Source organism: Engystomops pustulosus, chromosome 7 (genome assembly GCF_040894005.1).
Source record: "Engystomops pustulosus chromosome 7, aEngPut4.maternal, whole genome shotgun sequence".
Lineage (NCBI taxonomy): Eukaryota > Metazoa > Chordata > Amphibia > Anura > Leptodactylidae > Engystomops > Engystomops pustulosus.
Genome location: NC_092417.1, coordinates 149,573,218 through 149,587,232, shown reverse-complemented (window position 1 = coordinate 149,587,232; position 14,015 = coordinate 149,573,218). Strand labels below are relative to the sequence as shown.

At 45.7% G+C, this 14,015-nt stretch overlaps 2 protein-coding genes across 2 annotated transcripts in view; one reads left to right on the top strand and one right to left on the bottom strand.

Moving 5' to 3' along the window:
• LRRC56 (leucine rich repeat containing 56) overlaps window positions 1-14,015 on the top strand; it is a 125,921-nt gene that overhangs the window by 8,221 nt on the left and 103,685 nt on the right. The window lies entirely within an intron of this gene.
• Window positions 9,892-14,015, bottom strand: part of HRAS (HRas proto-oncogene, GTPase) — a 34,342-nt gene continuing 30,218 nt past the window's right edge. The window contains exons 5-7 of the mRNA XM_072118219.1: window positions 12,732-12,891; window positions 11,500-11,624; window positions 9,892-10,492 (exon numbers count right to left, since the gene is read on the bottom strand). Of these exons, the coding sequence (XP_071974320.1) occupies window positions 11,505-11,624; window positions 12,732-12,891 (280 nt within the window). The 3' untranslated portion in view covers window positions 9,892-10,492; window positions 11,500-11,504. The remainder of the gene's footprint in view (window positions 10,493-11,499; window positions 11,625-12,731; window positions 12,892-14,015) is intronic.

Here is a 14,015-nt window from a genome sequence, read left to right as displayed (position 1 = left end):
AACCAGGGATATAATAAGCCGCGCAACTGTGTGACATCACATGACCAGGGATATAACAAGCCTTGCACTTGTATGACATCACATGACCAGAGGTATAATGAGGCGTGCACCTGTGTGACATCACATAACCAGGGATATAACAAGCCGCGCACCTGTGTGACATCACATGACCAGAGGTTAATGAGCTGTGCACCTGTTTGATATCACTGGACCAGGGATATAACGAGCCGCACAACTGTGTGACATCACATGACCAGAGGTCAATGAGCTGTGCACCTGTGTGATATCACATGACCAGGGATATAACGAGCCGCACACCTGTGTGACATCACATGACCAGAGGTTAATGAGCCGTGCACCTGTGTGATATCACTGGACCAGGGATATAATGAGCCGCACACCTGTTTGACATCACGTGACCAGGGATGATACTGAAAGTATATTGCAAAATTGTATAACTTTTCATCACCCAAACAATAGCACTTTATTGCTGATATTGCTCAACCTCATTGGGCAATCACACAAACTTGGACGGTGGTACGGTTTAGAGGAGAAACTGCCCGGAGCAGCCAGCTCATGTTACAAACGCTCTATAAAAATCTACGCCGAGTTGTAATTGTTAACAAAGACACGTGATTCAGCTCTACAATGGACACCATGGTGTCAGACCATCATCACGCTGGAATGCGGTCTACCAGAGCCAAACCTACTGAGGATGTGATGTGCACGTGGTCATCAGTAGGTGACCCACTGGTGGAGTTGTAGTTGAACAGGTCTGGTCAAAAAGGGTTAATTAAAATATATATATATATATTTTTTGTTTTACTTGTGTTATTACTCTGCGGTGTCTTATGTCCCCTATGATCTGTAAAGCGCTGCAGAGTATGATGGTGCTATATAACTAGAGGTTTATATCTCTTTTTTATGACATTGTATCAACTGAGAAATTGCCATTTCCTTTATGTTGCCATAAGCTCAACCTATTAAATAGTTTGTTGAACCCGTCCCTCAGCAGATCATTGGATTATCTCGAGTAGTTAATAACCTTTTAGAAGGCTTAGTGTCAAACTTGATACAATGTAAACATCAGTGTAAAGTATAAAATCATTGTAGATCCCTCCACCCTTGTAAGTACATAACTGCCCATAATCCATGTAGGAGGAACGTAGCATCTATGTCTTCCAAGTAAACAAACCCATTGTACTTCTCAAAGGGAGACACAAAAGGAAATAGGTAGAGATGAGCGAACATGCTCGTCCGAGCTTGATGCTCGGTCGAGCATTAGGGTACTCGAAACTGCTCGTTACTCGGACGAATACTTCGCCCGCTCGAGAAAATGGCAGCTCCCGCCGTTTTGCTTTTTGGCGGCCAGAAACAGAGCCAATCACAAGCCAGGAGACTCTGCACTCCACCCAGCATGACGTGGTACCCTTACACGTCGATAGCAGTGGTTGGCTGGCCAGATCAGGTGACCCTGGGATAGACTAGCCGCTGGCCGCGCTGCTCGGATCATTCTGTCTCTGGATGCCGCTAGGGAGAGAGCTGCTGCTGGTCAGGGAAAGCGTTAGGGTGTTCTATTAGCTTACTGTTAGGCAGGAGTGATTCTCAAAGAACCCAACAGCCCTTCTTAGGGCTACAATAACGTTCTACTTTTTTTATTTTAATTTGCATCTATTACCATTTTGTGAGGAATTAGCAGGGGGACTTGCTACCGTTGTGTTTAGCTCTTAGTGGCACACATATCCATAGCAAAGACCGAAGTGGGAAAATTCAGTAGGGGTTGGATTTCTATTAGGCACTAACTCAGTGTCATCTCATCTGGCATAGTAGTGTGCTTCCTTTGATACTTGGCTAGAAAATAGCCATAGGAGAATACAAACAGCTTCTTGAAGCCTACAGTAGCGTTCTATATATTTGATTTCTGGTTGATCTGCTGGTGGCTGTAGTTTCTGCAGTGCATGTACTTGCCAATTCTGAGCAATTTGTAGTGAGACTTGCGACCGCTGTGTTCTGCGCTTAGTGGCGCACATATCCATAGCAAAGGCCGAAGTGGCAAAATTCAGTAGGGGTTGGATTTCTATTAGGCACTAACTCAGTGTCATCTCATCTGGCATAGTAGTGTGCTTCCTTTGATACTTGGCTAGAAAATAGCCATAGCAATAGGATAGGATTGTTTGGTTTTAAAAACTCAAAAAAAAAAAAAAAACACAAAAAAAAAAAAAAAACACAAAAAAACACAAAAAAAAACAAAAAGAAGTAAAAAAAAAAAAAAAATTATAACTCTCATTTTAAAAATGTTTAACCCGAGGGCTAGGGGTAGAGGACGAGGGCGGGGACGTGGGCGTCCAACTACTGCAGGGGTCAGAGGCCGTGGTCCTGGGCGGGGTGAGACACCACCTGCTGATGAGGGAGCAGGGGAACGCCGCAGAGCTACACTCCCTAGGTTCATGTCTGAAGTTACTGGGACTCGTGGTAGAGCACTGTTGAGGCCAGAACAGTGCGAACAGGTGATGTCGTGGATTGCGGACAATGCTTCGAGCAATTTGTCCACCACCAGTCAGTCTTCCACGCAGTCCACCCATGTCACCGAAATCCCCACTCCTCCAGCTCCTGCACCTCAGCCTCCTCCCCCCCAGTCTGCCCCCTCCCAGGAAAATTTGCCATTTGAACCGGCATACTCTGAGGAACTGTTTTCTGGACCCTTCCCACAGTCACAAACCACTTGTCCGGTTGCTGCTGAGCAATTTTCCGATGCCCAGGTTTTCCACCAGTCACAGTCTGTGGGTGATGATGACCTTCTTGACGTAGTGGAAGTGTGTAAAGAGGTGTCCGACGATGAGGAGACACGGTTGTCAGACAGTGGGGAAGTTGTTGTCAGGGCAGGAAGTCCGAGGGGGGAGCAGACTGAGGGATCGGAGGATGATGAGGTGACAGACCCAAGCTGGGTTGAGAGGCCGGGTGAACACAGTGCTTCTGAGACGGAGGAGAGTCCTCGACCTGAACAGGTTGGAAGAGGCAGTGGTGGGGCCAGACGGAGAGGCAGGGCCAGAGCTGGTGCATCAGCGCCACTGTCAACTAGTGAAGCTCCCGTGGTGAGGGCTCTTGCGGCGAGGGCTAGATCTTCAGAAGTGTGGAGGTTCTTTAAGGAAACACCGGATGACCGACGGACTGTGGTGTGCAACATTTGCCAAACCAGGCTCAGCAGGGGTTCCACCACTACTAGCTTAACTACCACCAGTATGCGCAGGCATATGAATGCTAAGCACCCCACTCAGTGGCAACAAGCCCGTTCACCTCCGGCCGTGCACACCACTGCTCCTTCCCCTGTGTCAGCTGCTAGTCAGCCCCCTGCCCAGGACCCTGGCACAAAAACCCCATCGTCGCCTCCACGATCCTCCACAGCATCCACCAGCGTTCAGCTCTCCATACCCCAGACGCTGGAGCGGAAACGCAAATATAGTGCAACCCACCCGCACGCCCAAGCCCTTAATGTGCACATCTCCAGATTGCTTAGCCTGGAGATGCTGCCCTATAGGCTAGTAGAGACCGAGGCCTTTCGCAACCTCATGGCGGCGGCCGCCCCTCGGTATTCGGTCCCCAGCCGCCACTACTTTTCCCGATGTGCCGTCCCAGCCCTGCACCAGCACGTGTCAGACAACATCATCCGTGCCCTGACCAACGCCGTTTCTGACAAGGTCCACCTGACCACGGACACGTGGACGAGTGCTGCCGGGCAGGGCCACTATATATCGCTGACGGCACATTGGGTTAACTTGGTGCAGGCTGGGACCGAGTCTGACCCTGGGGCTGCTCATATACTGGCGACGCAGAGAATTGCGGGGCCTACCTCGGTCCAGGTCTCAAAGGCCTACTATACCTCCTCCCACCCCTCCTCCACCTCCTCCTCCTCCGAATTACCATCCGTGGGCATGGCGCCATCAGTCGGTAGCTCTAGGCACAGCAGCAGTGCCGTCGCTAAGCGACAGCAGGCGGTGCTGAAACTGCTGAGCCTAGGCGATAAAAGGCACACCGCCCAAGAGCTATTACAGGGCATTCCACATCAAAGTTGTTAACTTTGTCGCCACCCTGCTGTGTAATCCACAAAATATACTGGCAAACTTTTACCATTTAGGGATATTATTTCAGCGCTTCTTGCGCATCTGTTTACATTCCCCTCACCCGGCATATCCTAAACTTATAAGAACGCTACTACACTTGATCTTATACAAAAGGTTCTTAGAAGTGCTGTTTGGGGAGTAGCCTAGAAACAGGGGCTTGGATTGGCGAAAGCTCGCCTGGCTGCAGAGCGCCAGCTCCATCACAAGATCCAACTAACATAGTTGCAGCACCTTTAATCTACTACTAGTTCACTGCCTCCATAATAATAATAATCTTTATTTATATAGCGTCATCATATTCTGCAGCGCTTTACAAATCATAGGAAACAAATACAAATGTAATGTAACAGAGCACAACATTTGTATGGAACAACAGGAGTGAGGTCCCTGCTCGCCAGAGCTTACGGTTTATGAAGATGATGGGGTAACACGAGGTAAAAGAATATTTAATGGTCAAGCCATTCTTCTTAGGGAATAGAAAAAAATATAATAAATGGAATTGCTGTCGCTTGAAACACTCAGCTGTCATCTTATATACCAGGTCCAGGGTGAATGGGACTGCAGAGAAGTCTGGTGCCTGTTGGTTGCTGGATAACAGATGGGAGGACGACACAGGACGGGTTAGTAGAAGAGTTAAAACTTCATGCAGTTAATGAGTGTTATAGGCTTGCCTAAAGAAATGGGTTTTAAGAGCACGTTTGAAACTTTGGAGGTTAGGTATTAGTCTGATAGTCCGGGGCAGAGCATTCCATAGAATTGGTGCAGCTCTAGAGAAGTCTTGGAGACGCGAGTGGGAGGTCCGCACTAGGGTAGAGGTTAATCTAAGATCACTGGCGGATCTAAGAGCACGGGTTGGGCGATAGACTGAGATAAGAGAGGAGAGGTAGGGGGGTGCAGCATTATACAGAGCTTTATGGATGAGGGTTATTATTATTTTAAACTATTCGAAAGGAGACTGGCAGCAAGTGCAGCGACTGGCATGAACTGTAAGCATACATGGTCCCCTTATCAAACGAGCTGTGTCAGGCAGAATTTGGGGTTGTTTTCATGGCTTCCATGTTAACTTTGTCGCCACCCTGCTGTGTAATCCACAAAATATACTGGCAAACTTTTATCATGTAGCGATATTATTTGAGCGCTTCTTGCTCACCTCCTTTGGTTCCTCTCTGCCACCCATTGGTTTGAAGCCTGAGTCCATTTAGGGTATGTCGCCATGCCACTCTCTAGCCTGCCGCTGCTGCCGCTGCCTCTGCATGCCGTCCCCTATAGTGTCAGGGTCAATTATTGCATGTTTTAGATGCTATCTAGCTTCATTCTGTCACTCTGTCATGGCCATGCTGTTGCCCATAATTTTGGCATAATGGTGCGATTAAGCAGCCTCAGAGGCATCCATGCATGCTGCCCCTGCTGTTTCCTGTCCATTTCCGTGGTGTTTCCATCCTTTTCTGAGGTTCCCAGGTGTTTGGCCAAGCTTCCCTGTGCAGAGCCTTGGTCCCCTTGAAAAATGCTCGAGTCTCCCATTGACTTCAATGGGGTTCGTTATTCGAGACGAGCACTCGAGCATCGGGAAAAGTTCGTCTCGAATAACGAGTACCCGAGCATTTTAGTGTTCGCTCATCTCTAGAAATAGGTCATTACCAAGAGACAAAGGCGCCCAGATAGAAGCCAGGTGGTAAGGACATACATGATGCCAGCTGTCTGATGGCATATACAGGGACACCTGTTCCAGGGTCTGGGATTCTATAACACGAGATGTGCATTGTCACAGAGTCAGTGCCTTCACGCGGTTATTCACAGCTGCTCACCTACATGAATCACTAAAGGGGTTTGCCAATGAAAGAAAGTTCTCAAATTTTAGTCCCCCATGTTTACACAACAAGGATAATTTTTGACCCATTACTTTGGAATTTTTCACTGACTACAATAAAAAGAGTAAAATTCCAGAGTGTGGGCTGGGACTCTCTAAGCAGACACATTATGATGCCTCTAATGCTACGAGATGCTGTGTGCTGACAATGTGCTTAGATTATCAGGCTTCAAGTTTATTTAGCTTCTTAATAGTCTACTAGTATCTGGCACATAGAAAAAGAGATGAGACAGATCAGAGTCATGAGCTGGATGTAAGACACAATAAGACACTCAGGTCTGTGTCACGGTTGCCCCTGCGACCCATGTGATTTCCCATTGTGACACAAGTTTAGTTCCTGACTTTGACTCCGTGCTGCCTGTCATGACCTCCTCCCTGTTCCCGACCACGATTCTGCCTCACGATTTTGTACCACGACTTGGCCACCACCGCAGGCAATTGAAAACATCTAATGGAGATGCCCCTCCTCCTCTTTTTTTCACTCCACTCCCAGTTTGGACATCAGAAATTGCATACAAAACCTGAGCATGTGAACAAAGACTAAGGCTACATTCACACTGCCGTTGCGCCCGTACCGTACCGTAGCGGGCAACGGCAGTGCACGGGGAGAGGAGGAGGAGGAGGTGAGCGCAGCTCACCCCCGCCCCTCTCCATAGAGATACATGGCGCATGGCGCCGTATTACAGGAAAAGATAGGACAGGTCCTATCTTTTTCCCGGGTACGGAGCGCTAAGGTGCTCCCGTAGGGCGCCGTGCGCCCATTGCCGTCTATGGAGGACGTATATCGGCCGTATATACGTCCTCCATACGGCAGTGTGAATGTAGCCTAAAGGTTACAAAAAAATGCAGGGAATTGGAGGAGGAGGAGCATGTGGGCAGACCCAATTACGGTAGACCACTAGGCCCTTTTATGGAAAGTCCCACTGGCCAATTTTCCTACCTAGTCCCAATCACACACTAAAGCTACTCTATATTACGCTGCTCGACCAGCCCTTGTCTACAAGCCCATATGCAACTAAACGCCCCCATCAGAGGCAAAGCCCACTTAGATTCCTCATCTAGAAGACTGACATGCTAGAAGGTTGCCTGGATGATAAACCCAATGGAGGCTCCAGCTTCAGAGGTACATGGCAGGTGGATCTTGAGACAGCATTCACACCTGGCATTTACTTTGCGTTTTAAAATGCAGTGCAAACACTCCCCTGGGATCGCATATTGAGGTAACATTGGGTCTCATTTACTAAGGGTCCGAACGCCGCACTTTTGTCGGGTTTCTGAATATTTAAGTTTTTGGCGCACACGATCGGATTGTGGTGCATCGGCGCCGGCTTTCACACAACAGAAATCAGGGGGGTGGCCGTTGGACAACCCGACGGATTCGGAAAAACCGCACAATTTAAAAAACGAATTGTGTTGCAAGATCAAGCACTCACATGCACCAGGAAGAATAAGGTGAACTCCGGCGGACCTCTGCGAGGCAGAGACACCTGCTGGATATAGGCGCACAACCTTAGTGAATCCCAAATCCTCGTCGGACAACGTGCCGCGGGATCGTGACTGAACCGGGTAAGTAAACGTGCCCAATTGTGTGTCGATGGCATCTAGCGTTATGTTCCCTCAACATGTGAACACGGGAGGAGCCCTTTGCCATGTGTGAACGTGGCCTCAGTGTTGGGTGGCTTGGCGAGAGTTCTTGCACCCTGAATGGATAAAACTGATAATGATAATTCACTTAGATTCAATATTAACCCCTTCCTCTCAGATTTTGTAACTCCTGCTTTTGTGATTTTATATGCTTAAAAGACTAACTCAACGGTTGCAAACATCCTCTATTTTGTCATTTCATTTGGAAACGTTGGATGGACGCCGTTGACTACCCTGTGTTAGATACCAACCTTTGCTCTCGCAGCTTTTTATATTTCGAAATATAACAGAAATGTGTCATTATTTTATAAACTGAACTGATTTAATAATCTACTCAGAGCGAAGAATAATTTCTGCTATTTTTGGGAAAATGTAGGGTTGGAAGAGTTTTTTTTTTTTTTTAATGCTTCCTGGTAGCAGTTTGGTTATTTAGAATCTATATCAGGGGTCGGGAACCTTTTTGGCTTAGAGAACCATGAACGCCACATATTTTGAAATGCAATTCTGTGAGACCCATACAATGGGGGTTATTTATCATTGGTTTTCCTGGCTTTTTTTGGCATAACAAAAAAAGGCTAAAAGGGTTTTTGAGACTTTTCACTGCCAAAAAGTCTCACAGGATTTCCACCTCTTCATTAAAGGGAAGCTACCACCACGGATTTACCTATTAATGTAGATACGGTGGTAGGTGCCTCCACTGTATGTAAGGATAGCCCTTTAGTCCCCTTTAATCTTTAAAATCTTTAATTGTGGTAATGCGCTTATTTACCAAGGAGGCTACAGGGGCTTGGAGTAGCCTGAGCTGAGGCTACACGGCGCAGCTACTCCATGCCCCAGTGGCCTCCTTGATCCTCCTACCAGATAGCTTCAGCGAGCAGCTAAGAGGAGCTACGCATCCTCGCTCGCTGCCTAATGATAAATAACCCCCTATATGTATAACTAAATACAAGAAAATGTGTGCAATTTATGTAGGACCAACACTTTTAAAAGTACAATAACTTGTTATTCTGCTGCTAAGCAATGAGGAATAAAGCCTCCCTAATTGAATTAATACCGGAAACGTAGGTGGTATGAAGTGAGAGCGTTATCGTTATTCATGCGCTGACTGATGCGGCTGCTGGTTCCCGCCAGAGCGATGCTTGAGCGAGCGCAGCCCAGTTGCTGCTAGGCTGGGTGAGGAGAACTCCCTATACCTGCCAGTGTGTGCTTAAAGGGGTTTGCCCATGAAAGAAAATTCTGAAATTTCAAACCCCTAGTGATGTTAAACACAATAAAGATCATTATTAACCCCTTACGTTACAATTATACTCAGTTTTATTGATGTTTTAGCTCCTATCACAGTGATGGTCAGTGTAAGATTCCAAGGTGTGGGTGGGGACTCTCTAAGCAAACATATTGGGGCAGATTTATCAAGTGTCTGAAAGTCAGAATATTTCCAGTTTCCCATGGCAACCAATCACAGCTCCCCTTTAAAATATTCATGAGCACTGGTGAAATGAAAGCTGAGCAGTGATTGGTTGCCATGGGCAACTGGAAATATTCTGGCTTTCAGACACTTTATAAATCTGCCCCATTATGATCCTTCTTGTGTTGTGAGATGCTGTGTGCTGACAAAGTGCTTAGATTATCAGGGTACAAGGTTTATATACACTTTCATTTACCTTCTGAATATTGTACTAGTATATGACACATAGAAAGAGAGATACGACAGATGAGAGATCATGAGATCCACGAGATGCATATTACACACAATTACATACTTAATGTGTTATTTGGTTATCCTGAGTATATTTCAGAAAGTGGTCTTCATGGGAAATAATGATTCTTCAAGAGGGTCAGTCACTGCCACTTCTGCTCCGGTTGTGTCAATGGAGCAATGTTAGTAGCAGTTAGCTTGGGAGGATAATGCACAGTGTGAATGGTCATCTAACTGCCAATGACTTTACTGCATGGACACGACCGGACCGAAGCAGAAGTGGCAATGACTGTTCCTCACGAACGAGAATAGAGACAGGCAGGCAAATTTGCGACCGTCTATACGTCCATCATATGGTCGTCTGAAGGCAGTCCATCAGGTCCGACATCTGGCAGGAACTTATATGGGGCATTTGAAAGGGTTCGGAGGACCTTATATCTGTGAAATGGTTGGACAGTTAGGACGGTTAACCTGATACACACCTACCTGTGATGTGTGCAGTCAACAAAGGACAAGGCATTGATGAAAATTAAGTAAAGCAATAAAAAGGGCAAAAGGAAATACAATTACCATAAATCACTTTTATTTCTCAAGGACATGATGGAGGGGGATCACTTGTAGTTCACAGCGGTGGAGCCCAAGCATCTACTAACATGTCAGACATCATATTGTATACTTTTTTACTTCTCGGCGTTGGAATACATGATGACCATGAGGTACTGAAGCAGATGGGTCAGAAAACATCGGCGGTTGTAGTCAGTGCCATGACATGTTAGTATCTATGGCTCCTTTCGGGGGCAATGGGCATTACATAGAGGTTGCTCATCCAAAGATCCAGATTTGCCTTGAAGTAATGATACGGATTTCAATATGAATAATGATCAAATTGGAGTAGATCCATTGAGCTGCCAACAACAGTCACGTCATTAACCCTTTTGTTCGCATTAATACTACCTGTGGTATACACTCAGCACATCCAGAAGACAATACATTCCTGGATATGGAAATATAATACTCAGGTTCATCAGGTTGGAGTCTTTACGGACGTCTCCATGGAAGTCTTGATGTCTTACTTTCTCTTCTAATACTTTTCCACCTGGGTATCTGGCACTTGGCCGGAGGAGCAGAACAGGGAAACACATTCAGGTCAGGCTGTGACCTGCGATTCTAATGGGAGAGGAATAGAAAATATATATATATATATATATATATATATATATATATATATATATATCATGTATAATTCTAAAAATATAATATATCAATATAGAGAGAAGGTTACCAAACTAGTAGTGCTAAATGTTCTACCCTAAAAGAGCATGATCCGGGTGTCCTTCATTGTACTGCTGCAGTATATAGCACATCTGGTTCAGGTTTGTTCACTGACAAAAACAGTAATATACCTCCCTCTTGTGGCCACATGGATCTACTACATCAAAGGACATCTTTGTGGAAAACCCATTTAAAGGGGTTTTCTCACGAACACAAGTTAGGCCCTATCTCAGTGATGAGACTCCCCCACAGATCATGAAAACAAGGGGTCCGATTGGGTCCCACATACCTCAGGTGTACCCCTTGTCGCTCCATCCACCAATGGAGCAGACGGACGCACATGATCGTTCTGCTGCATTAATCTCTATGGAGCTGACGGAGATACAGCGCTCGGCAATTTCCGTCAGCTCCATAGAGATTAAATGGAGCAGAATGGTCATGCGCGGCCGTCATTCTCCATACTCCATTACCCTGATAATTTTGGTGATCTGAGGGTCTCATCATCAAGACCCCCTCTGATCTTCAAGTTAGGCCCTATCCTGTGGATAGGGCCTAGCTTGTGTTCGTAGGTAAACCCCTTTAAATAAAAGGCAGGGGTTGGAACATAAAAAACTTACCCTGCCCCCATGTCTTCCGGTGCTCCCATTTTTCAGCACTGCACCCGGGCAAAATGGTCTTGTGACCCCCTCGTATTTTCAGCCAGAGGGCCTAAAATTGGAAGTAGCGGAGCAACGTGGGAGCAGGGAGCCAGAGCGTGCTTTTTTCTTGTTGTTCCCCTGCCCTGGCTTCTAAGGGGTATTACAGATTCCACGAAAACCCTTTTAAATTTTAAAACTTAATTGCACCGTGTAGATTAGCCACACTGTCGTGTTAAAGAACAACAACACCTGAGACTTTCTTACCATGGTCAGGACACAACACATTTGCAGTTCAGACATCCCTTTTCGCTCTCATCCGGAGGATTAAGCTTCCGTAACTTATGCTGTCGGATCTCCCTCACTAACGTGTAAAAGGCGTCTTCTACCCCCTGAGAGATACAGGAGACAAAAAGGCACATGACCGCTTACAATCCGGCACCAGCCAGAAGGCTAAACACTGTACCACACAGACACAAGTTAACAGACATTTCAGCACGATCATTGAGATTCAATAACAGTGGGTTAAAAAAAGGGAGTCATTAAAGGGGTTGTCCACTTTCAGCATATAATTGAGTTTGTTTGCGTGATGAAAGTTATATAATTTTCCAATATACTTTCTGTATTAATTCCTCATGGTTTTCGAGATATCTGCTTGCTGTCCTTCTATGGAAAGCTTCATTGTTTACTTCCAGTGGATACACCCCTGTCCCTGGTCATCGGATGTCACAAATGTGGACTGTTCGTTGTATACCTGGTCATGTAATGTCACACAGGTGTACGGCTCGTAATATCCCGGGTCATTTGATGTCACACAGGTGCACGGCTCATTATATAGAGAGTTATCAGGTGTGAGAAATAACGAGCCATGCTCCTGTGTGACATCACTTGACCTGGGATATTACGAGATGTGCACCTAAAGAAATCTATCATTCGTTTTCATGCATTGTGAACCTACTCTGTAGCTACTCTGAGGCAGAAACATATCTTGTTTAATCCCTCATTCCAGTTGTTTTGCTCAAAAAACAATTATAGAATTCAGAACCTTGGGAAAACTGGATGCCGTACATAAACATATTACTTCCACCTACACAGGAACTGCTAGAATTGTCCAGATAGGACTAATCAACCTGAGGTGGATGATTCATACACAGCTGCTGGGGGATAATGCAGCGATTGATTACATCTGCCTTTCAGGGACAACAGAGTGATGACTATTCTTAACTTATGCTGGGTAGGACAAGGCTGGAGCAGTGTATAATTAGGGTGAAGAGAAGCACTGGGGCAGCCAGTATATATTTACTGGTGAATTACTTTATATCCTACCCCCTATGCTTGCACATTACAAAAACATAAGGTTAAGCGGCCAATCCCTTTAAATGTCATTGTTATTTATGGAAATCTGCCATCAAAAATCAAGTACGATAAACCAGTGACACTAACTCATAGATCCTGCAAGTGGTAGATTTCCTTTAAAGCCAAGCACAGCGGCTACTTACCTGCCTGGTTTTGGCAGAGGTTTCAATGTAAGGAATGCCGTAACTTCTGGCCAGGTCCTGAGCTTGTCGGGTCTCCACAGTTCTGGCAGGGAGGTCACATTTATTCCCCACCAACACCATAGGAACATCATCAGAATCCTTTACCCGTTTTATTTGTTCCCTGAAAACAAAAAATTATCAATAAATAATTTTTCCAGATTTGCGTGTCATTTGGGATTTGTTACTGTGACTAAAGATGTGAAGCCGGAGTACAGAGCAGATACAGCAGATACAGTGTATTCTCTGCAATAGCTAAGAAAACATTCACCAGCGCATGACATAAAATACAACCAAATAAAACCTACAAAAATAAAAATAACTTTCATATACACAAAGCAAACCCTGGGACTTATTGAAGTTTGTGATAAGACACCATGTTACGGCGCCTCCCTGCATTGTTCTATGGAGAGGGGAGGGGTAAGCATCCCCCTGCCTATCCAGCACGTGTGCCCGCCCTTCCATAGCCACACGTTCGTGTGAATGTACCCCAACAGCGTCTATCTCATCATATGCCGTTCATGAGAGACCACAACCATGATGCTAGAGACTTCAGTCCTTAGTATCTCCTATGAGCTATGCCAATCAAAACTCTTCTGCCTCCTGTTGGAGATGATAATAAAGTTCAAGTAAAGTAATGAAATATTTTAAAACTTAAAGGGGTTGGCCGCCCTTTTACATAAGTTGCCCATGTGTCTTTACTGCCTTAATAATAATCCCAGAATGTTCATCAAGTCATTCAGCAGTCCTGCTACGTGTGTGAGCTCTGCGGAATAGGAGGAGCTGTAACAGGAAAGTTAGGACTCATCTTGCTCCCCCTCCCCTCTTCCTGTGTCTGTCAGTGAGGACAGACATTGAAAAGAGAGATAACTGCTTGGATCTCAATTCATGATATTGATTTGTTATCTCCAAGAGTGGTCCCTAGTATAAGAATGGCAGGGGTCGGACACCTTACATCCCTGCCGGTTAGCTGTTTGAATGGGCCACAATACTCAAATGTCACATTACATCTACATATACTTGTCGCATTATGGGACGTGGAAGTAATTTCCTGCTTAAAGGGGTTGGCCACTTTTTTACATAAGTTTCCCATGTGCCTTTACTGCCTTGTAGATAATTCTTGAAGGTTCATCAAGTGATTCAGCAGTCCTGTTACTCACTTTTGTACTGTGTGCAGACCCTCTGTGCTTCTTTCTTTACATCTTGGAGATCTGCTGATTAGGAGGATGTGCTCCCTCCCCTCTTCCA